A 25,331-nucleotide genomic window follows, 5' to 3' on the forward strand; every position below is an offset into this window, starting at 1 on the left:
CCTTTCTCTCTGTCTCAGGGACTCAGTGGTGTTGATCCTGGCACCCTCGCTGGGTGACAGACAGGTGGTGTCATCGTCAGACCGACTACTCGCCGGTCAGCAGGAGGCAGAGCCAGCAGACGGAGCAGGACCAGTTGTTTGGACTGAGGCTGAGAGGGAAGACCTAAACCAGGGTATTCGCCTTAGAATACAGCACCCCAAAGTGAGCAGACACACACCTTTGCCTTACATACCTGTACTCATCTGGCTCACCAAAACTAGACTAACTGATTAGTTCTGACCCCTCAGGCAGTCCACCAGGTGGCCTGGCATGCTAAAGGGGACTACCTGGCTTCAGTGATGCCAGACCATTCGAGCCACCTGCAGGTGTTTATCCACCAATTGAGCCGCAGGCGCAGCCAGAACCCCTTCAAAAGAAACAAGGGTCTGGTTCAGTGCGTGTCGTTCCATCCCTTCCGGCCCTATTTCTTCGTCGCCACACAGCGCTCTGTCCGGATCTACAACCTTGTCAAACAGGAAATGTCCAAAAAACTGCAGGCCAACTCTAAGTGGATTTCCAGCATGGCTGTGCACCCTGGAGGTAACCTGATCTACCACCTAATCAAACCTACTTTAATATGATGTAATTTGATAAGAGACATCACTATTGATGGGTGAGGCCTCTTACTCACTGGTCTCTGTCTGCAGGTGATCATGTGATCTGTGGGAGCTACGACTGCAGGTTGAGCTGGTTTGACCTTGACCTGTCGACGAAACCATACAAGATGCTACGGTACATACCCGTTCGCCTGAATTGCTGTCTTTTTTTAATTGTTTGAATTAAATAAATAAATAAAAATAAAACACATTTTATTGAACACACACATCTATTTTTTGTAAATTTATTTTTAGGTCTGTTATTGGTTATTTTTATCATTGATGATACTAATTATAAATGATTGTTTTTGATATTCTGTTATAGGTTATAAACCGTATTGATAATTCTTCTAATTTATTTTTCCTGCAGACACCATAAGAAGGCGGTGAGGGGTGTGGCCTATCACAGAGCTTACCCGCTCTTTGCCTCTGCATCGGATGATGGATCAGTCATAGTCTGTCATGGGATGGTTTACAAGTAATATGCACACAAATACACATTAATACACACCCAAATTCACAATGTTGTGCGATAATATATATTAATTAACACTAACACCCTCCTCCCCCTATCACCACAGTGACCTACTCCAGAATCCGCTCATAGTGCCTGTGAAGGTCCTCAGAGGTCATGTGATCACTCACGACCTTGGAGCCCTGGATGTAACCTTTCACCCCACACAGCCCTGGGTCTTCTCATCCGGAGCCGACGCCACCATCCGCCTCTTTACCTAGCAACCTGCCCAGCAACCATTCCACTTTGTGTGGGGTTCAGAAAACTGTAGCTGTGTCTCAATTAAGGGGCTGCATCCTTCATCGTAGGCATGTTGCCTCCAAAGACTGCGTAGGCCGCAAGTGCAGAACAAAAATGTGATGGTCAGCTCTACAGATGATTTCCCATTTAGTTCACCAGCTGTTTTTAGTTGGATATGAGCAGCCAAATGGCTGAGCTAGCTGCTAGGTGGTTGTCCACTAGCTAATGTATAACATTAACATAAGGGCTAGCTAGTCCCCAGTATTATTTAACATGTGCAATGGATTGTGGCATATGTTGGGCTGTGAAGGATCCACCTGTTGGAACCTTTGTGGTTGGGTGGTTGCCAGGAGAAAGTTTGTTGAAGGAGCCTTCAGAAATGTCACCCTGGTCTGCAGCCCCTCAATTGAGACGCAACTTCTGTACTTGAAAAGGGGTGGTTGTATCCACATAGGGATGAGGTTGCTAGGTTACTACAGCCTGGTGTAGAAATTATGTAACTAGCTGGGGTTTTTTTTAAATTTGTTTTTAATTAAAAAAGTGAAACTTGTTCTCATTGGTTTGTTTGTTGCCAGTGTCATGACACAACATTCAGTTACTCAGCTACAGAATCTAATTACAAATTTGTGTATTTTCCTTTAATTTTATATAACTTCTTTATAAAGTGTTGATTACCTAGAATAGCTCAATTTTTTTAGCCGTTTGTTAGTACTGTTTTTGTCATTTTTGTGACAGTACTTTAAGTAATTTTTACATTTCGGTACTTAAAGAATACCCCCCTCCGGAATATATATTCTGTGAAGTAAAACTGCAGTTTATCCTTTAATAAAAGAGTCGGGTTTTGCAGCAGTATGAAAATGCTGCACACCAAGTTTCTTTTTCGAAGGCTGAGGCGATTACAACGGCTCAACAGAAGACCTCCACTGTCCACATAAAATAAGAAAATGTTTGTGCTTTTATTTTGAAAACTCGACGTCTTTGTCGGCTGTCGCGTCAGTTGGTGTTTTCCGGTGGAGCGTTTTCGGCGTATTCCCTAAACATGAGTGGGGACGGAATCCTACCGAGCAGCCAAAATTGCGTTTATACAAGCTGTTACTGGTAGGTACTCTGTAATACTGCATTTTTAAACCGCAATACTAAACAGGGTACCTTTTGAGGCTTTAAAATCATTTTCTTTTTGATCTGTTATTTAGGGATTGTTAATTCCAGGACGTTTTCAACTGAATGGCTTAATCTGACCATGTTCTTACTAATATGTACTCATAGAGATGCTGATACAGATTCTGTTCTGTTTTGTCTGGTTCTGCAGCGAAGAAAATGTTTGGAAACTCTGTGAGTTTGTCAAAACGCAGAGAACCGCACCGCTGGAACAGCTATTGGTGGTTTTCATCTCCAATGAAAACAGAATGGTGAGAACGTGAATCTGCACTTTCTAGAGAACATCTGTGAGGTTCTTTAACACAGAGTTGGGGTTTTTTTGTGTTCTTAGGTTCCTCTGTGGAAACAGAAGTCTGGACGTGGAGACCAGCCTGTGATCTGGGTCTGTGAACTTTGTGTTCTACACTTTAATTCAGAGGACAGACGGAGAAAATGTATCAGTCTCATAAAACATGTCAGAGGAGAACCAAAAGCAACAGTTCTTTCTTCATCAGCTTATTAGCAGTGAGGCTACAGAGTGCAGTTTGGCAGCTCGGCCCATGATTCTGGGACCTCTGACGGGTAGAGCTATTCTTGAGATTGGCCGTGTGGTGATTGGACCAGCAGCAGTCATTGTAGACCTTAATAAGGGAGTTCTGGTAGGAAGGGGCTCCTGAGCAGACAACTGTAGGTCAGAGTCAGTGCTTTAAACCTGATGAAGCCAGTGCAGAGATCTGAACAGTGGTGGGACGTGATGCTGCATTTTGGATCAACATGTTTGATTGTGCTGCTGGTCACCCTGTAAATAGTCAGATAATGACCAGCACCTGCACATTCAAGGGTCTTGGTCTTGGATTTGTCATTTTCTCTCAGCAGCACTGATCGTGGTGTGTTGCTTACACTTCACATCAATGAGCCAGTGAATAAAGCAGGTATGGAAGACAGGGTGGACATTGTGGGTGGGTGGTGCAGTCTCAGGTGAGGTCAGGTCTAGGAATTATTGATGCCAAAGTGTGACGATGATAATGATGTCACTGATGATCTCATCATGTGTTTCAGGACTACCACGTGGTTCTGATGCGTGTGGGTCTTGAGCAGGACTCCCTGGTTTATGATCTGGACTCTTTGCTGCCATTTCCTTGTAGCCTGAAACTGTACGCTGCCCAGGCCCTGCGATCAGATCGCAACATCAGCCCCGAGTACCACAGGTAACACTCTTGTATTGATGTAACAGTTAGATGTGATGAGCACCACCAGTGTGACTGTTACTCACCTGAGTGCAGGAAGTGACATTACAGTAATTTCTGTCGTCTCTAACAGGAAGTTGCGTGTCGTACCTGCTGACAGCTTTCTGTTGAACTTTGCATCCGATCGATCTCACATGAAGAACTCTGATGGGTCCTGGAGGATGCCCCCCCCGTCGTACCCACCCTTACAAACTGCAGGTTACGTGAATCCTCCTGATTTTAAGCATGTGTGTTGATGCAAATGTGATGTCAGGATGACATCATCCTTTTATGTGGTTCCTCCTCAGAGAGTCAGATGAACCTGGATGACTTCATCAGTATGGACCCTGGTGCTGGCTGTGGGATGGTTTTAAGGCTGCAACAGTTCTTGGACAGGTACAGCAGCAACTCTTCATCAGCATCATCGTCTATTTCATCGTAGATTCAGCACCTGACGTCCAACTGGTGGTGGAGATATGAGTCTTAATGTTTCTAACGTCCATCATATGTGACATCACATGGGGCCGGAACATCCTCCTTTTTTTGTGCCCAGACTGTAGGAACTAGATAACCCTTACTGGAGTGCTGTTATGAGAAACCTTTTCAGCTCCTACTCCTTATAAAGTTTTGATACCGGTACTTTGACTTTCATACAGTTCATTTTTCAACTTCAAACTATATTGTTCAGTACCTTAGTATCTCCAATAAAGGTAGTTTTCACGTTAACGAAGAAGGACTTCCTGTAGCACGATTGGATTAGACTTACTTAGTTTTAGCTCAGTGAACCTAATAGACTGACACCAGGGTGAAAATGTGTCTGTTCATTTCTACAACAGCAAAATCATATAGACTCAATTTCTCTTGAATTAAATCTAAAATCTACATGAACTAAACATGACATTAATCACCGCGTGAACTTTAAGTAAAATGAAGAACATAGAAAACCCTGATCCTCTTTCCTTACTGCTGAGCAGTTCCTGCTGGTGGAGGGAGGGACTGTCCACCAAAACATGCTTAGTTATTAGAGATATTATATAAAGCAGAAAGTTAGAGAGCATTCAGTTTGTTTTGGTGTGTCCATAGTGTTTAGTGAAAAAGCTTACTATGGTACACACGGGCGGAGCTAGATTTTTTTTTTTATTGGGGTGGCCACATGCTCAAAACAGAGTGGCATATTCAAATTCTTTTTAAAAGGTTTTAAACTTAACTTTTAAACTGTTTTGAAAATAAACTATATATTCAAATGAATGTTTGTTTGGTGTAAGAAAGTCAACTTACGTATTTTATATGTCATAAAAAGTAGGGAGATCTATCCTTTCCAGGGATAATATGCCTGGTTGAAACTGATACAAAATGTGAAAAATACCTAAAATTTTTCTAACAATTGAATATAATGCATTTGGTTCATTGAGTCATAGGGTTACAGGCCTAACCCTTACATACAAAGCACTTAATGGTCAAGTACCATAGTGACGGTGGCGCAGAGCGGTTGTCCAAGAATCCCCCAGTTGTTGGTTCGATCCATGGCTCCTCCAGTCACACGTTAAAGTTTCCTTGAGCAAAACACTGAACCCCAACTTAGTTCCCCCGGTTAGTGTTGGCCAGCTGCATAGCAGCTCCCCCATTGGTGTATGTGTGTGTAATTGGGAATGGGCGAATAAGAAGCAGTGTAAAGCACTTTGAGTGCCAGTAGGTAGAAAAGTACTATAATTGCAGAATTCATATATTCGGATCATCCAATCAGATCATTTGATCTAAGAACATAGTTTCTAGAGTCTCCAAAGGTAGAATAGAAGGCAGAACTCCTCAAGCTCCTCTCCAGTGGAACCAGCTCCCAGTTTAGTTTTGGAGGCAGACACCCTCTCTACTTTTACAACCAGGCCTAAAACATCCTTTTTGATAAAGCTTGTTGTGATCTAAATGAAAAAATAACTTGTAAGTTGTAACCTATGTGTGCAGGGTTGAAGGGGTGGTTGGGGTTGCATACAGCAGCAGATGGTCCTTTCTAGGTATTGTTGAGGTTGGAACTAAAACTGAAACATATGGCTTCACACATGTTCCGGTGTTTCACACATCATGTACTCCTAATATAACTCTTTGATAAAGTTGTTATATGTGGAACTTCCTACATTTCTGCATGAGATTCCATGTATCTAGTTGTCTATTGACATGTAATAGATAATATATGTGGGAGGTAAAGAATTACACTGCGAGAATTTTTCTTTCTGTGCCTGGTTTTCTAAGTGAATGGTGTGCACTCATATAGCACTTCTCTCCAATAGGGGAGCTGTTAAGTTGGGGTTCAGTGTCTTGCTTGAGACTTGACACTTTAATATGTGACACAAGGAGCCAGGAACTGAAACAGGAACAACCCTGGGATTGCCGGACACCTGCTCTACCGCCTGAACCATAGTCACCAAAGGATTCCAGTTTGAGATCTGAAGATATAAGCGATTTAAAAGGAGGCCATATACAAATTTGTTGTTCCGACGTAGAAAGAGAAGCTGTATATAAAGATTTACCAGAATAGTTTCTACACAGTGGCATAACTATTATTATAACTAAGTTATTGTTATTACAGAGAGGCGAAAAAAAGGCAAAAAAAATAAAATAAAATACAAAACGTATTGCGTCACAGTGGCGCCGGAGGGGTGGGGGTTTCGTCAGCTGCTGCGGACTGTTGTTCAGCTCGAAGCGAAGCCAAGCTAACGGCTAGCAGAAAAGATGTGCTCAAGTCGACTCACGATGCGACGCTGGGTCTGAAACGCACAAACGTGTCATCTGCTATTGTTCAGTTAGTGTTCATTTGCCGGCGTTAGTTTCGATTGCAGCACGTTATCTGTCTGGCTCCGTTAGCATGCTCGGGCTAATCGGTCAATGTTATTAATGTTAGCCTCGTTAGCTTTAGTTATATTTTAGTATTAGTAGCAGGTTTGCCTGAGAACTGAATTTTATTACGTGCTTCTGTTAATATTTAACCTATTTATCCGGGCCGTTTCCGTCATGAGTCGCGTTGTTCAAACAGAGGTTGTTGCTGTACTGAAATGTTGCGGTAACGGTTTGGTTTTCCGAAGCTAGCTTTAGCCGTTAGCTAACGGATCAGATGTCTTTGTTTCCAGGGGAGGGCACAGTTGATGATGTGAGGACAGGCTAACTCTTTTAGCTTAGTTAGCAGGTAGATTTGACTAGACCCACACAACAGCTGGTTTTAGTTTTTAATTGGGTAACCAATGCTGAAACAACAAATTAATTATTTGGTTTCCGAATAAATTCCTAAGTTTAACGTTGGTTGGAATTATGACTGACATGCAGCTGTCAGTGTAGTGACCTTCGTCATCCTCGCAATAACCCGGCAGCTGGTGGAGACATCAGGGGTATTATGGCCCTCGGATCAGGCTGCAGGCAGATTCCTTCCGCATTTGTTGTTTACCTGTTCATAATCTCAGGTGAGTTCACTGACTGGATCTGATTCTAACCTGCACGCTCCCTAATCAGTATGTCAACAAACCCAATTCAGAAGTAATTTTTACAGTTAATTAGTCAGTATGCCTTTTTTTATCTGCTGAAAATAAAGATATCTCCTAAACATTTTAAGACCAAATTCCCTAATTTTTAGTAACTTGTCAGTAGTAACCGGTACTGGTTAATACATGTGAGGTTTGAAGCCATTTAATCACAGATAAAAGTTTAATACCATTTTATAACAGCACTAGATTAACAGACGTTTCTGCAGTAGAGATCTGGCTGTGAGTTTTAGTTTTTATTATGCTAATAAATCAGGTTCCTGAAATGCAGGTTAACAAAGTTAAAATGAAAGGCTGCATTAGTCAAGTTTTTATTTTTAAACCATTTTATAAATATTTATTATAAATAACACAAGGCTCATGTCTCTGTTAATAAAATAGCAGTGAGGTGCTGCCAGATGCTTGTCTGTTTGATGACATCCTCCATAAATAGAAAGAAGAATGTCTTCCACACAGAGAGCATATTGTTTCAGTGTTAACAGAAACATCTTGACCTCTTGTTTCCATTTGTTAAGCATCTGTGTGCTCATGCTGTGTCCTCAGGATCCATTGCTGCCTCTCAGAGGAATGACAATGTCTATGTGTCTGGGATTTCTAATGGTGAGGTCACAGTCATCATAGTGACACATCATTTAACATTTGCATCACAGACACTTAAAATGGCAAACCAAACTAAATATCCGCAGAGTAAATTTAAAATGCTGTTTCCTTGTCCAGCCTGCGGTGATGTGGCGGAGCTGCTGCGGGCGTCCAGCGGCGTCATCACCAGCCCTGGTTGGCCGTTCCAGTATCCAGCCAGACTGAACTGCAGCTGGAACATCAGAGCACGACCTGGGGACACCATCACCATCAGGTAACACAAACAATGGCTTCTGTATGGATACAGAACCAGAAATACCTTTTTAAAGAAATTATCAGCCCAGATGTGGCCAGTCCTCGCTCCACATCAGTGAGGACAAACATTATAACACTGGTTGATACTGTTTTTTTTAGACAGAAAACACACAAAGGGAAGTCCATCCCAGCTTAATAGCATGTCCTGTCCAAGAAAATACGTAGGTTCCTAATTGGCAAGAAAATGGGTCACAGGTCATCATATGATTCAGAACCAGACATTGATAAGTTTTGATTTGACCTAAATAGCTTCCCCTGCTCTCTCATAGTTTCCAGGACTTCAACCTGCAGGGTTCCCATCATTGTTCTTCAGACTGGATGTCTATCAGCAGCTACAGGAACCTGGATGGGCTGCGAATTTGTGGATCCTCCCTGCCACCACCCTACATCTCCTCCCAGGACCACGTCTGGATCCACTTCCACTCTGATGATAGTCTGACAGGAAAAGGCTTCAGGCTGTCCTACATCACTGGTGAGGATGGAGGTCTTGCACACATATTTGGGTTTGTAAAGCTGTAATGAAGGAGTTAAAGGGTCCTGAGGCTTCTTGGTGCAATGGGATTTAAGAGGACAAACTTTCCGCCATAGTCTTGCCTTTGACCTGCAAAGTTCGCATCTCCTGTGGCTGTTAAAAAGCTCTTGTGGTGACAGAATGATGTAACTCTGGATTACAGACTGAGTTTAATCCTCACAATCTTTAAAAGTACATCACTACAATATGCTGTGAAGTACAATGCAATAGGCCTGCGAGATAGGAAGAAAATCTGGAGGGCTGGACTGCTGGAGCTGCTGTCTTAGAGAGTCCTCCAGAACTTGATCAGTTTTAAAATACTATATGGTAAATAAGGCGGATCATTTGCTCATGGAATCACCTTTTTGTTTTAGTCTTTTTTTTTTTTTTTTTTTTTTTTTTTTTTTTTTTTTTTTTTTTGCATTTAAATGATTAGATAACAGAATCACTGACATTCAAACTGTGGATGGGAGCGTGTGGGGAAAGTTGACATTACCCTTATTTATAGAATTGTATTGTTGTTTAACTTGCCAAACTTTAACAGCATTTATAATGAAGTACAGAAGTTGTTACCTCGATTAACGCCTCTCTGCCTGCTGTGCGGGGGAGCTGCACCACTCTCTGACTGCACTGTCAGACCCACAGCTATACTAATCTCACCAACCCGCAAAACCCTGGCACTGGTGCACTGAGTAAAGGTTTACATTTGCACACTGAAATATTCAGTCACATATGTGAGTTTAATAAATCAAATGTTTGCATCTGAATTGTTAACACATAGCATGTGTAATAAAAATGATTCTTATTTGTCACAATTCAGATACTCTTTGGCAATGTGTTTATGTGTTTCATATTGTAGAGTACATACAAATACAATTCATCGGTCAGCACCAGGTGATAAAAAGCATGGTTTAGTAGCTTGTTGCTATGTAACTGGCTGCCTGGGAGTCACTATTCAATAATCTATAATGCCTTGTTGTTGTAGGTAAACTGGAGGCATCCAGCTGTGATGTAGACCAGTTCCACTGTTCTAATGGGAAGTGCATTCCAGACTGGTGGCGCTGCAACTCGATGGATGAGTGTGGTGACAATTCGGATGAGGAGCTGTGTGTGGACTCGCCCTTCTCCTTCCAGCCCTGCAGCCTGAACCAGTTCCCTTGCCTGTCACGCTACACCCGAATCTACACCTGCCTACCGCACAGCCTGCGCTGCGATGGCAGCATTGACTGCCAGGTAACAAACAGTCATTTTAATGTGTTGCCCTCAGATTAAATACTATTTTGTTATAGAGGTGTTTTGTAATTTAAAAATGGAGTCTGTACTCCTAAACCACAGGTGCTCACCCTGACAAGATTAAAAAAGTATCCTCTCTCTGGGTCAGCAGCGCTCCTCCCCACTGAGTGGAGGCCACAACAGTCTAGACCAGCCCTGCTGCTAACCATTTAAATGTGATGCACGTTTAATAAATTGGTGTGAATGTGTTTTTCCAGGATCTTGGTGATGAAATTGACTGTGATGTTCCCACTTGTGGAGAGTGGCTGAGGAACTTTTATGGCTCCTTCAGCTCTCCAAACTACCCAGATTTCTACCCCCCAGGAAGTAATTGCACCTGGCTTATTGACACTGGAGATCACAGAAAGGTATTTGTCCCTACCTTGACTTTGATTTCCTAGCGGCTCCTCCCTTAACAACTGGTGATCTCTCCTCTCTCTTGCTCTAGGTGATTTTGAGGTTTACAGATTTTAAACTGGATGGGACGGGTTATGGAGATTATGTGAAGGTCTACGATGGCCTGGAGGAGAACCCTCGCCATCTCCTGAGGGTGCTGACTGCCTTTGACTCCAGAGCGCCGGTCGCTGTTGTTTCATCGTCTGGTCAGCTCAGAATTCACTTTTATGCTGACAAAATCAATGCTGCCAGAGGGTTTAACGTCACTTACCAGGTGTGTTTGAATTCTTTTAGCCTTTTAAGCTTTTTCTGTGGTTCCGTCTCTGCAGTGACGGTCTGTTCAACGTGTGGTAATGGTTGTCCGTGAATTTCTCAAGATGAGTGGTTTTTATTTTATGTACTATTGATATTCTCTGTATTTTTTAGGTGAACAGTTTCTCTAAATGGCTCTGATGTATACCTACACTGACAAACAACTCATACACTTTTTTAAAATTTACTATGTTTGGTCTGCTAATTTTTTTTTATAGTGTTTAAAAAAGTCAAATTGAATTCCTTTATGTATTGCTGTGAATGTGACAACAAATCTCTTGAATATTCTTATTTTCTCCTTAAACTGTCTTGATTTGCTTGTGTACTTAAGGTGGATGGGTTCTGCCTGCCCTGGGAGGTCCCCTGTGGAGGTAATTGGGGCTGTTACACTGAGCAACAGCGCTGTGATGGGTACTGGCACTGTCCAAATGGTAGAGACGAGTTGAACTGTTCTTCATGTCAAGAGGATGAGTTCCCCTGTTCCAGAAACGGAGCCTGTTACCCTCGATCAGACCGCTGCAACTACCAGAACCGCTGCCCAAATGGCTCGGATGAGAAAAACTGCTTCTTCTGCCAGCCTGGAAACTTCCACTGCAAGGTACCAAGTAGCCAAAACCAGAACCAGTGCACAAACCTGAACTGAGGATTGGAAAATAACCGAAAGCTTTTTAATAAAATTTAATAAAATAATGCCTTTGACCTCTGCAGAATAATCGCTGTGTGTTCGAGTCTTGGGTTTGTGATGCTCAGGATGACTGTGGTGATGGCAGCGATGAGGAGAGTTGTCCTGTTATCGTTCCAACCAGAGTCATAACAGCAGCAGTGATTGGCAGTCTTATATGTGGCCTTTTATTGGTCATTGCCCTTGGCTGCACCTGCAAACTCTACTCACTGCGCATGTTCGAACGCAGGTGAGGTCGCGGTGTGATTCAAATTCTGTGGTTGTACATTGTGTGATTCAAACTCAGTGGTTGGTTTATGCAGGTCGTTTGAGACCCAGCTTTCCAGAGTGGAGGCGGAGCTACTAAGGAGGGAAGCCCCACCATCATATGGTCAGCTGATTGCCCAGGGACTCATCCCACCGGTGGAGGATTTCCCAGTGTGCTCTGGGAGCCAGGTAAAGATCCAGTGACCATTCAACTTACTAACTTTACCAAGGTTCTGGGACAGAAAATTAGAAAAACTGCTCATTTGTTGTCAAAAACCTGTTAATAAAGGGGAAAGAAATGTTATTTTACTGTCTCTTCCTGCAGGCGTCTGTTCTGGAAAACCTCCGTCTGGCTGTTCGGTCTCAACTGGGGTTCACCTCCCTCAGGCTCCCATCCTCTGGTCGTCATAGCAACCTGTGGAGTCGGCTGTTCACTTTCTCACGATCGCGACGGTCTGGTTCTTTAGCTCTTATCTCTGCTGACCTGGAGGACAGTGCTGGTACAGGGAGTACTGCGAGTTCGGGTTCAGACCTGCTGTCTCCAGACTCTGATGACACAGACACAGAGGGTGAGAGAGGGAGGGAGCGAGGTGTGGGTGCAGTGGGGGGGCCCATTGCTCCCCTCCCTCATAAAACCCCACCTTCTACTTCTGTGCAAGCTGTGGTATCTGTGACAACTTCTTTGAGCTTGACTCCAGGCCAAGATCAAGTTCACAACTGCTCCAGAGACACCCTGCCCACTTCCAGCCCTGTGGTAGCATCCAGTCTAGATTCTGAATGTCAAAGCAACCCCAGACAGATTCAGGCCCCACCAACCTCTGCCTTTCAGCGTCTAGCTCAAAATCTGCACCGCCTCGCTAGGAACCTTGCCAGACCCGGCCAGAACCAGACCTGGAGCAATCATAGCCCACTTCGTCAGCTGGAGACGGGTAGAGGCGGAGCTGAGGTTGCTGAACGACGAGGGAGCAGGGAAGAAGACGAAGATGTGGCACTTCTGATTCCCGTCTCTGACTCTGACTCCTCCTCAGCCTCCTCGTTGGTCAGTGATGTCCGACAACCACTGCTGGAGCCACACTCCTCTGGTGCAGGCCACACCCTCCGGCAACTCGTAAATAGTGGGCAAGGAGGGCGTGATGGTCCCTGTGAACATTGTGGGATCGTCCACACAGCCCAGATCCCGGACACCTGCTTGGAGGCCACGGGCAAGATGGAGAGCAGCGATGACGAGCTGCTGCTGCTCTGCTAACAGGCTAATATTTCTAATACAGTACTTAAACCTTCAGTTAGCGAACGTGCTGCTCTGCTAACTGACAAAAACTACCGTGTCCATACACCAACAGCTAGTTAACATGCTAACTGGCTGGCTAACACTAGTACTACCATGACCTACACACATTTTGCACAGATAGCGAGCACGCTAACGCATCTAAATCTAGCCTGTTGTCATGTGTTGGCTTGTTAGCTAGACTTAAGGTTAGCATTCAACAGGTTTTGACTTGTGGTTCTGTGTTGATGAGAACTTAAAAACCTTTTTTTTGGATCTGGAAACCTCTGCCTCAAAGTTAATAACATGTTGGACTCCAGGTCAGGTGAAACATTTTAAATGGTACCACCATTTGTCCCTGCTGGTTGTTGAGTCTGCTATGAATGACAAGTTTTATGTGGCCGATGGAGGTGGGCAAAGATATGTGGTCAAAAAGAGTGTTCCCTCAATAAGATGCTGGTTCTGTGGAAGTTCAGGTTAAATCTAATAATCTCAGTACATAAGTCCTGTTTTGGAGCTTGTGTGTGGGGTTTCAAAGGTTTGCTTCCTCTTATTAAAAATGGCAAGAAAATATATATTTTCTTTCATTAGGATATTTAAATGCACATTCAACTGATACAAATGGTCGTGAATCTAAAGGGGTTTTTTTTGTACTAGCTAGTTGTGGATTATTATTATTATTATTATGCAGGGTTTAGATATGTTTGCATCAATTGGGGTGTCAGAGGCTCAGGTAGTAGAGTGGCTGCCAACCAACCATAGGTTCGGAGGTTCGCGCCGCACTCTTCTCCACCACACCTCGAAGTGTACCTGGACACTGAACCCCAAACAGCCCATTCCTATCTCCAACCACACAGTAGAGGTAGAAATTGGAGAGGGTTGCATCAGGAAGGGCATCAGGCATAGAATCTGTGTCAATGATCCACTGCGGCAACCCTGAACTAACAGGATAAGCCAATGCAGATGTAAGTTAGCACCCCCTTAAAAGCCGTTTTAGTGTAAGGGGTAACTTTTCCCAAAACCTACAATAATTATGGAAATTCAACTAGTACAATTATTCTTTCATCATCAGAAGAAAAAAGGTTAAATCTAGTAAAATTAAATATCTGATAAATGAACATGTTGAGCTAGCTAAATGTGCAATAATTGTTTATTAAAAATAGTTTTATAACATTTCAAAACACGTGAATGGAAACATTGGCACTAAAGCTGTGTTTTGTGACTGAAGTGTCAATAAGAGAAATTTGGCCCCAATACTGATGTCACCTACAGCTGTGAAAAATCTTGCAGTTCATTGGCAATGAACAATGTTGGCATTTCTCAGACATAACGTAAGCAATAGGTGCTTGTCACAATTATTAATGAACGTTCTGTTAGCAGTTTGTGCTGTATATGCACATTTGTGTGTTGCTTAATGAAGCAAAACACCAACTTGTTTTTATTAATCATTCTTTCAAAAATTAAACCACTGAGCTGATCCCACAGACAGAAGCTTGACATTGACCGCTGCTAGTGCTAAGTGGGGTACCTCGAGCCATCATGTGTCACACCTTTCCTTGTGGTCCTTGAGCCTCTTGTCCTGCTTGGTGTCTTTCTAGCCTTGATTCAACACTGAGCATGGCCTTGGTTTCTTCCTTGGTGTTTGTTACTAACTGTTCTTTCCAGTCTGTTTTACAAAGGTTTAGAGGGGTTCAGTGAAAACATTTTAAAGACCTACTAACCCTGTTGCATCAGAGGTTCTACAGCCAATGATCCTACAGTAATGTTCTCTATAGAGGAAAACTTGTTAGATCCTGAAAAGAGCAGCGTAAATTGGTTAATGGTCAAAAGTTGGATGGGGGAGGTGTCCTTTTCAAAGGTTTTGAGCTGATGTTTGTTTTTTTTTTGTTTTTTTATCTGAACAAATTTACAGACTGTCAAAAGTATGGATTTTATTTGAATTTAGATTTTGTGATAGAGATCAACTCCTCATTCTCCTGACTGAAGCCATTCAAACTGACCCGTCTGTGTTTATATTTGTTACAGTTTTGGTACTCCAATCTCAGCTGACCTTGTGTGAGTGACTATATTTATTATTATGACTGATTATTAGTGTTTTTTTTTGCTGTTGTAGCTGTTTTTCTGCATGATTCGAGGTGTTTGGTGTTAGGTTTTGTTTTTGAGTCTCTAAAGTTAAAAACTGTTAAACTGCACTAAAGATTAAAGATTTACATTTCAGCTTGTTTTGGAATCTCTTTTTGTCAACATAAATACTTTATTATTCAGTAAGAATGTGATTCACTGTATTTTATATAACAGATGATCAAACTGAGAAGTACAAACATCCTCACACCATTCTATATCAGCAGCACAACCTTAGAGAACCAGATTTACTTATACCAGCAGAACCTTGTAGGATTAGAAGTGTGTAAGGTGAACAAATAGAACCTCATGAATTCTAGTTCTCTTAGCAATACCAATCAAACACTAGGAGTGAAGTTGTAAGTAATATTAATAGAACCAGAGTTCATTAGCAGAACCGGTCATATCAGTGGAGTTGTATTAGTAACAGTAGAAACCTGGAGAACCATGCATGTGCTACCAGGAGTACCTTTGCAGACCTAGATGTGCCTGCTATGAATGTGGTTCTATAAATTTCAGCTGTGATAACAGGAGACAGACAGACCATTATAAAAAAACAAAAAAAAAACAAACACATCTTTAAAAGGCAACTTAGCATTGAAATTTTATTCTCAGTGTTCAGGTGATCTTTTTTATTACTCCTGATAGTTTTATGTTTTCATTTTTTACTCATGCAAAGACAAAAAAAATGTGGTTTTCACATGTTCAACCAAATGGTTGTGATTTTTAGACATGCCTACACAGTCACGTGACTCCTTAAGAGCTGCTTTTATTTGTTGTCAGCTGGAGGTCACATGACCTCTCCTGTCCTTTTCTATTATCCTTTGCTGTGTGGCCCCCGGCTCCAGTGAGAGGGTCTTTCCTCTATCAGTGTCAGGGTGTGGTGCATCCTTCCCACTCCCACCGACATCATTGTGACACACTTATGTCATCGATGTGATGTCTTCATGCAACATGCACCAGCAGAATAATGGGACTTTTTCTTCAGGCCCCCTTGGCAATACCATGTCCTGTCTCCCCCACTCTGGGATGTTGCCATGAAAATATAATCTATCCCACCTCCTGATGCTACAACTTGCTGCCCTCTGTCTCTTTATTGGTCAACGGGGCCAAGGCAGGGTCCACTAATGAGGTGGCAGGAAACAGTTTAAACCAGCCAATCACCATATTGGAGAGGTCCAGATCGTCCAATAGGATCTGAGCAGCACCCATGAAGGATTTGTGGTCCATTCGACCGTAGTCACCCCACACGATGATCTATGGACAGGTGAACAAAGACGCAGGTAGGTTAGAACTGTGTTCCAGTCCACACATCACCAACTTGCTGAAGGTTCTGCTGGTTCTTCAGTTTTTGCTTCAGTCAGCAGTGAAACTACTAAACTATGAGGAGCTACAGAACAGCTGCAGTAAGCAGAGTTTGTACACTATTAGATTCACACTGATACCAGCATCTAAGTAAGTATAAGTAAAAAAGTAAGTAAAATCTATTAAAAATTCTATATCTATTAAAGCAGTTTCATTTTTAACGTTCTGAACTGAACTGGGTGTTTTATGATTCATTACAAGCTAACAAGTTAATAACTGTTAATTAATAAAAGACACATTGTGTTTAATTACCTGGAGGACTTTTCCCTCAGGGTTTTCTTCAAACTGCAGCTGCTGCTGGTACAAAGGGTCCAGTGTTTTTCTTGCCAGACGAGTTCTTCTTTTCAACACGCACTTTCCATTATCCATCAGATATACCTTCACATACGGAGCTTCACAAAGATTCACAACAAACACATAGCTCAGCAGCAGCCTGTACAGTCAGAGTTAAGTAAAACTGACAATGTTCCTTACATTTCATGGTGACTTTGGAAGAACCACTAGGATCTAATTAGTTGTGTGTTTTTTTTATTGATCGGTAAACATTTTGATCGCAGATGTGTCAGACCGATTTTAAATGGTTTCTGAGACTAACATTATTTCACAGATTTATTTTTAAGTGATGTTAACAAAAAGGTACTACTGCATTGTACTAGTACACTGCCTATTGTATAGTGCAGCGTATTATTTACTGTAGAGTTACATTTACTTTATTATAGTAATGCATTGTACTTTATAAAACAATAATCTGTAGTGTATTTTCACCTGGAGTATTCTTGTTGCCTTGTTTACCCACAAGACCCCTGGCTCGGATAACCTCCACATCCAGGCGCTCTTTCCTGTATACCATCCCAATCTGTATGTCCCCTGGTAAACAAACAGCCAATAACAGGAGCTCAGTTATGATGCTACAATTAGTGATATTAAGAATCTGTATTTTCCTTTCACCACAAGGGGGCACAAGCCAGCATCTTCTTGTGCCAGTCCCAAGTCTGGATAAATGCAGAGGGTTGTATCAGGAAGGGCTCTGATGTAAAACACATGCCAAATTAAACATGTGAATCATGACCTCTACACCGAATCTGACTTCCATACCAGATCGGTCAGGGCCCGGGTAAACGACCGCCACCGGTGCTGTTGAACTGCAGGGTACTGGTGGCATTTGGGCTACTGTTGGTCAAAGAAGGAGGGGAGGAAGGCATGCTCATAGGCAGAGACAGAAGAGGAAAGTTAAGAATGTAGGAGTGACAGTAGTGACTGAATATTGGAACTATGACAGGGAAGGCAAGAGAGTTGGTTGACATAATGCAGCGAAGGCAGGTGGATATACTGTGTGTCTGGTTGGAAAGGTAGCAAGGCTAGAAGCTTAGGTTTAAAGTTTTTTCACCATGGGTTGGATAGGAAGAGAAATGGAGTAGGAGTTATCCTGAAGGAGGAGTTTGTGAGGAACGTTCTAGAGGTGAAAATAGTATCAGATAGTGTTAAGAATCTGAAGATGGAAGTTCAAGGCATGATGTTCAATGTTGTTAGTGGTTATGCCCCACAGGTAGGATGTGAGTTAGAAGAGAAGGAGGAATTCTGGAGTGAGTTAGATGAAGTGATGCAGAGCATCCCCAGAGGCGAGAGAGTGGACAATGGTGCAGATGGACATGATGGACATTCAATGGACATGTACGTGAAGGGAACAGAGGTGATGAGAATGAGATGGGTAGGTTTGGTCTTCAGGAGAGGAATGCAGAAGGACAGATGTTGGTAGACTTTGCAAAGAGAATGGAAATGGCTGTAGTTAACACTTTCTTCCAGAAGAGGCAGGAATATAGGGTGACATATAAGAACGGAGGAAGAAGCAAACAGATCAGTGACTGTAAAGTATTGGTAGGGGAGAGTGTAGCCAGACAACACAGGATGATGGTGTGTAAAAATAACTCTGGTGGTGAGGAAGATGAAGAGGACAAAGGCAGAGCAGAGGACAAAATGATGAAAGTTGAAAAAGGAAGTACAGGAGTACAGGGAGATGCATCATAAGGTGAAGGTAGAGGTGGCAAAGGCCAAACATAGAGCATATGAGGACTTGTATGCTAGGTTGGATACTAAGGAGGGAGAGATGGATTTGTACAGGTTGGCCAGACAAAGAGATAGAGATGGGAAGGATGTGCGGCAGGTTAGGTTGATTAAATGTTAAATGCTCTGCACTTATATAGAGCTTTTCTACCTATTGGCACTCAAAGCGCTGTACACTGTTTATTATTCATCCATTCACACTCACAAACACACACACAGTCATACACCGATGGGGGAGCTGCTATGCAGCTGGCCAACACTCACCGGGAGCAACTAAGTTGGCGTTCAGCGTCTTGCTCAAGGACACTTCGACATTTGACTGGAGTAGGTTGGGATTGAACCAACAACTGTGAGATTGGTGGACAACTGCTTTACCTTCCTGTCGCCCGATTAAAGATAAGGGTAGAAATGCATTTACAGGTGCCAGGAGTGTGATGGGAAGATGGAAGGAGAACTTTGAGGAGTTGATGAATGAGCAAAGATTAGTAAGAGTGAAGTGAGGAGGACATTGAAGAGGATGAAGAGTGGAAAGACAGTTGGTCCTGATGACATACCTGTGGAGGTATGGAAGTGTCTAGGAGAGGTGGCAGTAGAGTTTCTGACTAGTTTGTTTAACAAGATCTTGGAGAGTGAGAGGATGCTGAGGACTGAAGGTGAAGTGTACTGGTGCCCATTTTTAAGAACAAGGGAGATGTGCAGAGCTGTGGCAACTACAGAGGCATAAAGTTGATGAGCCACAAGATGTTGAGGTTCTCTTTGGGAGTTACGAGGTTGGAGATAAAGTCAGAGAGGCCATTATTGATGACTAACTAACCAATGCAGGTTTGCATCTGAAAGACCAGACTGTATCTCTTTGAATTTATGACCCAACTCATTGTGCAAGCACTGATCATAGCTTGTCTTGATTTTTGCAGTCTCCTGTTGACGGTGCTCGCACCAGCACAATCAAACCCTCCAAAAGATCAATATGGACACGTACCCCCTGACTCTGAGCTCTGACTTTCACCTACAGAGTGTTCGACTTAACAGCTCCTAAATTCCTGAACTCCTGCATCAAGGTCTACAAACCCTCCTGTCCAGTGACCCTTCACCACACAGCAAAACATCCCAAGCAAAGCACTTCAGTTCAGTGGTCCCAGAATGGTGGAACATGCTGCAAAACTCTGCAGCCTCACTACCAATATTAAAATAATGTTAAAGACTGAACTCTTCCATAACTGTTGTGTAAATCTAAATGCTAAATGGTCGCTTATATAGCGTTTTTATCCAAAGTGCAATGTTGATTCCCATTCACACACACACACACACTCACACACACACACACACACACACACACACACACACACACACACTGATGGCGGTGGCTGCCATGTGAGGTGCTGACCTGACTAACCGTGAGCAACTTGGGGGTTCAGTATCTTGCCCAAGGACACTCTGACATGAAGCTGGGAGCAGGGATCGAACCACTGACCTTTACCAACTTTACCTACAGCCACCCCAGATCTATCGATTTCATTGTTGCTGTTGACGGCTGCCACACAATGCTCTGACTAAGCCACATTTGGCTTGTGGCTTACTAAAGAATATTTAAATAAATTATTTATCAACTAATATTTTTTGAATAAAATGGGATGTTGGGATTGTCTTTACCCATGGGGGGAGTGGCCAAGGTCTGCCGTCCAGCCAGCTGAGCAGGGCCTAGTCCTTCAAGGAACCCAGTGAATTGTTTGTCTGATGCCAACTTCACTCCCGGAAATATTAGACTGATGACATGGAGAAAATGAATTAATACATATAAACAATAAATGTTAAATTAATAAATGTAGAAAATATACACAAAAGACAGATGAAACAAATGAGTGATAAAAAGGCAGTGATTCGCACGCTCCAGGTTTGGGGTCCTCTGCATCCAGGTCTCGACTCGGCTGTCGGGTGAAACGGGATTTAAACTCGATGGCCAAACCAGTTTCTATACTCCTCTGTACAGGAAGTCTCACCACCTTCTTTTTCTTCTCCTCCTCTGGATGAAGGAAAGGAAACAGAACACGAACAGTTTAAACTCAGTGTCAACTTTTTGGCTGCAAGAGAAGCACAAAACACAGTCAAAATAATTCATGTTACATAATCATTTGAGTTTCAGCTGGATGTAGATTCTGATTGTAAATATTGGTGGTTCTTCTTTAATTTAGGTTTTACCTATAGAAAATATTCACTCACTCATCTTTTGCATACTTGTTTGCATTGTAAATTTATTTTGAAATAGACAAAGATGTCTGTCCTTGGATCTAAACTCAGGCGTGACAGCTTGGAGAGATTTATCCAAGAAAGTTTGAAGCTGTAACTGCTGCTCAGTGGGTCCGACACGGTAAACAGAAGGTCTTTTAAAAATTTATTTCTTTAATTAATAAATTAATTTCCAAGTAGAGAATGAGACAAATAATCCAATAATCATTTATCCATTTCCAAATAAATCTAAAAAGACAGTTTGTAGAAAGATGAGGGACCTGATGTTCTTAAGCTGTGGTATACAGTTTAATTTTTTTGTTACATCAAATCACTGATCTTGTGAATGGAACAATTTCAGAGCAAGTTTTAAATATATAAGAGTTAATCCCTTGTTTTTTTTGTGGCACACGTAACAAAATAAAGGCTCAACAATAACAGTGAAGATCACACTGTTCAGGCGGGAAGTTTTGAGTGGGGAAATGAGCTTTTATGAACAATCCCACTGGAACTGACCCTCTGGGTTGAGCTGGGAGGCACTCTGACTCTTCTTTCCCAATCCAACCATTCCCATCATTTTTGCTCCGAAACTAGAGCGTCGCTTCTTGTCGTCGTCATCATCATCGTTTCTGCCCAAGGAGCAGATTTCACCTCCGACACTTGACGACTTTGTGAGAGGAGCTCCAGCCAACGGTGCTGCCCTGCAGGTGGAGAGAGGAACAAGATGCCTGTGCAATGGGAGGGTGTCCAACACTATGCCCTAACCTTAACTGCACTTCTATAATGATTCTGAGCTCTTAATTTTCCTAAATTATAAAAACACCTAAAGTTTTTTGTGAAAGTTTTTATAATTATTTTTTGTTACTTATTCTAATGAAAGAATATTTTAACTGTAAGCAATGATCAATTATATTTCCAAGTATACTTTATGTTTTAAATAATGCCACAACAATTGTATCATTAATAATTACACTGTCATACAGCATGCTGGGTAAAGCCTGTCAGGAAGCATAACAACCTTTTAAACAGCCGGGAGAGGCTCTATTACTATACAGACTGAAAATAGAGATGGAGGAGCTCTGTCTACGGTTTAGAAAGCTTTTGGTTTTAAAACATCTGATTAAGAACATTGTTTTAAAAATCAGATAAAAAGAAGGGTTTTTAATATCTATTAGTATACTTCTTTTATACCAACAAGGAGGAAGTATACGTTCAGATCTTAAATATACTAAATTATACACAAGTGTGGCTTGATTAGTATACAAAACATTTCAGTATATTCTTCCTATACTTGTACTTACATTCAGCAGGTGCTTTTATCTAAAATGACCTACAAGTGAGGTACAAAGCAGCACAAATAAAGTCAAAAAGAAAAAAAAAGTTTTCCTTTTTATAAGATGTAACAGCAAAATAGGACAGATAGGAAAGTTTTATTCAGGTTTTTAAAGATTTGGGCGCATAGGGAGTTGCAGAAGAGTTCTATCTTCAACATTTTATAATGTTGGTAGTGAGGCTGCTGAGTTTTTTTAGCTCCTTCCACCAGCGTGGAACCACCAGATGCCGGTCATTGCCATTCATCTGTCAAGACTAGAACCTCAGTCTTGGAGATGTTGAGTTTAGAATGACTGTATCTAATCCAAGCAGAGATGTGAGAGAGACAGGCAGAAATGTTTGATGAGACTGAGTCTGAGTCTGAGACAGACAGCTCTTCTTGTCCTTTCCACCGGATGACTATGTGTCGTCAGCACAGTAATGATGGGAAAACCATGTGATTGATGACAGAACCCAGGGAAAAAGCATGCAGCACAACGGTAGAGAGGCTGAGTAATTAGCTACAGTAAAATCTTTAAGGTATTTTGAAAGGGGCATGTTTTTAAGAAATACAAGAGTGTGGACAAGAGGATCTGATGGTTCAGTCTCAAAAGCTGCAGGTCAGATGTTTACACCCCACAGGGTTGGACACTGTGTTGGCTGAGCAATGTGTAAAAATTATGGTTCACACTCACCCAACCACCCTTTTACCATTTGTCTGAGAAATCCTGGCTTTGTTGTCTTAAAATATGTCTGTCTCATCAGAGAAGAAAAACCTGGTTCTTCAGTATTCAGTTAGGGCTGAACGTGTCCTCTGCCATAATTATCCAATGGAGACTCTTACCTGTTTGCTTAGGTAAATCTAGCTGGTGACTTATTTTGTCCAAGCATATACTAATTAGTACATTTGACAATGACAAGAATCTGGGAAGGTAGGAATTAATGAATGGATGAATATTTGCCTTATGTCCCAGGGTAGGAATACTTACAAAAAGTATAATTAAGTATATCCTAATCAAAAGTACAAGCACAGGCCAGATATACTGACACTTTTCTGTATATTTGTCGTTAGAATCTAGGTATAATTCAGTGCAATTATAAGTACAGGGCAATTATACCTAAACATTTTGTAGTATAGTAATCTATAACTCCCAATATTCAAAAAACTGGTGAAAACAGAACTCTTCTGCAACTTCCTATGCAATTAAATCTATTCTATCTAAGGGACTTTGACTTTGCTTTGATGTTTTCTCCTTGACCTAGATTTTTGCTGCCTTGTACCTCACTTGTAAGTCACTTTGGATAAAAGCGTCTGTTAAATTACTAAATGTAGAAATGTAAATGTTTAATTTGGTGGAGTATAATTCAGTACAAAAAAGTAAACAGACTATACTCATTTTTAAGTTTAAAAGGAGTATTCTAAAAGTAAAATAGATTATATTGTTATAAAGGCATTCAATGTCTTACTTTGAAGGTTCAGGCTCGTCCTCTTCCTCACCCTCCTCCACAGCTTCACTCTTCTGCAGAGTGGCTCCGCCCACTGCTACTACTTCCGGTGTTCCCTCTGATCCCACCCCTAGTTCCTCTGATTGGCCCTCCAAAGCCTCAGCTCGACTGTCTCAGCCAATGAGGTGGGAGAAGAGCAGCATGCCGACAGAATGATGAAGGGAAACACATGCCAACATGCCACTAACACGCTGAGGTAACATGTATGCTAATTTAAACAGGAAACAAGCATGGTGAATAAATAACAACATGCAAACATCACTAACAAGACACAACTGAAAACATGCTTTTGACATTCATCAATACTTTGTTGTAAGGGGAGCGGACCACTAAGCTCCCTGATTGAAGCAGGAACTTTACATCTAAGTATATGAATGGCTGAACGTTAGACACATTATTACCGAAGCGATAAAGATGCATGTGTAAAGACCAGTGCTGGATTAACATGCCGGGGGGCCAGGAACAAACAGTGGTTAACTAATTTGAGCAGACACTCAGAACTATCTCCCCTGGCACACAGCCTGTGGCTAACCCTTACTCTCCCCAGGGCAACAGGTTAAATGCAGAGGACAAATTTGATGTGTATGTGTAAATGTATGTGTGTTCAATAATGATTTAGAATTTTTTTACCACTGAGACTACACGGTAAACTACGACTGAGGAACAGAGAACAATTGCTCTGTGATTAGTTCATGGTCTCACCTGGTCCGGCAGACTGATTGGGATTCTGAGGCATTGGACATGGCAGACAAATCGCTGACATCGCTGTCTGAGGATTTAAAGGACAGGCTGTGCCTCATCTGGACACAAACAGAGCACAGTAAGTGACGGCATCACTGACTTATGTACTGTGCAATATGTTGTTGTAATTTCAGTTTGTTCACCTTTGATGGTTCCTTCATCACACCTGCAGAAGCACAAGAGCAGAGTTAGGTATGCAACACTCTGATGTCATAGCTGTGGTTAAAATTACAGTAATGTCACTGAATCCTCTGGTAATACACGCTCAGTGGACACTTCATTGGGTACACCTGTACAGCCACTCTGCCATGATTCCTACTTTTACAAGGTCACAAAAAGGTGATAATTCTACTCTCCATTTACGATTGAGCTCATAGTGGGTGGTGGAGTTGTGCATTATATTAGGAGGTAGTTCTAATGTTTTGGGCACCGTCTTTAAAATGAATGACAATAAACACATCTACAATGGGCAAAGTAATTAAAAGTTTGATTATTTGATTGAAAGTCTGGGCAGGTAAAAGAAGTTGTTACATGTAAGCTGAAGCAAATCAAGCTGAGGCTAATCAGTGTCAGTGACCGTGTTAACTCCTTTGTGCAAAGGTTTGTTCAAGTGAATCAACCTATGCAAAGGGGTTTGTCAGTCACATCATAACTGGAATGAAGATTTCTAAGGGGGCACATCTTGACTATGGCATCAGAAGACCAGGGCATAAAACAGAAAAGCTGCACCATCACTGAGACAGAGTTTCCAGAATAAGAAACAAAAGAAGAGTCCACAGTAATTATCAAGTGAGGTGCCTACTCTAAAACACCCTTTTATTTAAGAAAGAAAAATATTCTTTATATCACACACAATACATCACAGGCTTTTGATGTGGTCTCAAACCTGGACTGAAGGTACAAAAAACACCTGTGAACAGCAGCTGTGGTTCAGTGACATCATGGACAATGTCATTACTGAGGTCACAGAGTAAAAAATAAAAATAAAAAATCACTAGCTGGCAGCCCACCTTTGGCTTTCCACTGCTCCCCATGAGGGATGGCTTAAATCAGGACAAATTTCGATGTAACATGTGTGCCCGCTCAATGATGATAATAAAAGCTTCCATTCTATTCTAGACAAATAGCAAACTGAAAATTAAACCAACA

The 25,331-nt window shown here is 42.0% G+C and overlaps 4 protein-coding genes across 24 annotated transcripts in view; 3 read left to right on the forward strand and 1 right to left on the reverse strand.

The window, feature by feature from the left end:
* The window catches only part of bop1 (BOP1 ribosomal biogenesis factor), a 9,570-nt gene extending 7,630 nt beyond the window's left edge, over positions 1 to 1,940 (forward strand). The window contains exons 12-16 of the mRNA XM_067498448.1: positions 19 to 202; positions 289 to 580; positions 688 to 772; positions 1,007 to 1,114; positions 1,218 to 1,940. Of these exons, the coding sequence (XP_067354549.1) occupies positions 19 to 202; positions 289 to 580; positions 688 to 772; positions 1,007 to 1,114; positions 1,218 to 1,371 (823 nt within the window). The 3' untranslated portion in view covers positions 1,372 to 1,940. The remainder of the gene's footprint in view (positions 1 to 18; positions 203 to 288; positions 581 to 687; positions 773 to 1,006; positions 1,115 to 1,217) is intronic.
* Positions 1,941 to 2,093: 153 nt separating this feature from the next.
* ntaq1 (N-terminal glutamine amidase 1) lies at positions 2,094 to 4,479 on the forward strand. Its single transcript, XM_067499834.1, has 6 exons — positions 2,094 to 2,488; positions 2,700 to 2,799; positions 2,880 to 2,930; positions 3,587 to 3,735; positions 3,848 to 3,972; positions 4,062 to 4,479. Exons 1-6 carry the CDS (start codon positions 2,430 to 2,432, stop codon positions 4,193 to 4,195), a joined length of 618 nt encoding a protein of 205 aa, XP_067355935.1. The 5' UTR covers positions 2,094 to 2,429; the 3' UTR covers positions 4,196 to 4,479.
* Positions 4,480 to 5,931: 1,452 nt separating this feature from the next.
* Positions 5,932 to 15,071, forward strand: lrp12 (low density lipoprotein receptor-related protein 12). The gene is made up of 11 exons (XM_067498174.1): positions 5,932 to 7,199; positions 7,821 to 7,877; positions 7,995 to 8,130; positions 8,441 to 8,643; positions 9,668 to 9,915; positions 10,173 to 10,322; positions 10,403 to 10,624; positions 10,994 to 11,260; positions 11,371 to 11,573; positions 11,647 to 11,779; positions 11,916 to 15,071. Exons 1-11 carry the CDS (start codon positions 7,133 to 7,135, stop codon positions 12,834 to 12,836), a joined length of 2,607 nt encoding a protein of 868 aa, XP_067354275.1. The 5' UTR covers positions 5,932 to 7,132; the 3' UTR covers positions 12,837 to 15,071.
* Positions 15,072 to 15,195: 124 nt separating this feature from the next.
* rims2b (regulating synaptic membrane exocytosis 2b) overlaps positions 15,196 to 25,331 on the reverse strand; it is a 37,570-nt gene continuing 27,434 nt past the window's right edge. For 18 of the 21 annotated variants that reach the window (XM_067496163.1, XM_067496337.1, XM_067495707.1 and 15 more), the window contains 9 exons: positions 24,326 to 24,348; positions 24,144 to 24,241; positions 23,403 to 23,549; positions 21,141 to 21,325; positions 20,286 to 20,421; positions 20,052 to 20,164; positions 17,106 to 17,207; positions 16,593 to 16,732; positions 15,196 to 16,232 (listed from right to left, as the gene is read on the reverse strand). In XM_067496163.1, the coding sequence (XP_067352264.1) occupies positions 16,044 to 16,232; positions 16,593 to 16,732; positions 17,106 to 17,207; positions 20,052 to 20,164; positions 20,286 to 20,421; positions 21,141 to 21,325; positions 23,403 to 23,549; positions 24,144 to 24,241; positions 24,326 to 24,348 (1,133 nt within the window). In that variant the 3' untranslated portion in view covers positions 15,196 to 16,043. Of the gene's footprint in view, positions 16,233 to 16,592; positions 16,733 to 17,105; positions 17,208 to 20,051; positions 20,165 to 20,285; positions 20,422 to 21,140; positions 21,326 to 23,402; positions 23,650 to 24,143; positions 24,242 to 24,325; positions 24,349 to 25,331 lie in introns of those variants that run through there. The other 3 variants (XM_067496074.1, XM_067495983.1, XM_067496785.1) reach the window with 3 other exon arrangements.

This window comes from Channa argus, chromosome 1 (genome assembly GCF_033026475.1).
Source record: "Channa argus isolate prfri chromosome 1, Channa argus male v1.0, whole genome shotgun sequence".
Lineage (NCBI taxonomy): Eukaryota > Metazoa > Chordata > Actinopteri > Anabantiformes > Channidae > Channa > Channa argus.

What these genes read in the sequence shown, in the direction of transcription:
- ntaq1 (XM_067499834.1), top strand. Translation starts at nt 2,430, where the DNA reads ATGAGTGGGGACGGAATCCTACCGAGCAGCCAAAATTGCGTTTATACA. An exon ending in GAGACCAGCCTGTGATCTGG is followed by an intron (nt 2,931 to 3,586) that starts GTCTGTGAACTT and finishes CATGTGTTTCAG; the next exon opens with GACTACCACGTGGTTCTGAT. An exon ending in ATCAGCCCCGAGTACCACAG is followed by an intron (nt 3,736 to 3,847) that starts GTAACACTCTTG and finishes CGTCTCTAACAG; the next exon opens with GAAGTTGCGTGTCGTACCTG.
- lrp12 (XM_067498174.1), top strand. Translation starts at nt 7,133, where the DNA reads ATGGCCCTCGGATCAGGCTGCAGGCAGATTCCTTCCGCATTTGTTGTT. An exon ending in TTACCTGTTCATAATCTCAG is followed by an intron (nt 7,200 to 7,820) that starts GTGAGTTCACTG and finishes CTGTGTCCTCAG; the next exon opens with GATCCATTGCTGCCTCTCAG. An exon ending in ACACTGGAGATCACAGAAAG is followed by an intron (nt 10,323 to 10,402) that starts GTATTTGTCCCT and finishes CTCTTGCTCTAG; the next exon opens with GTGATTTTGAGGTTTACAGA.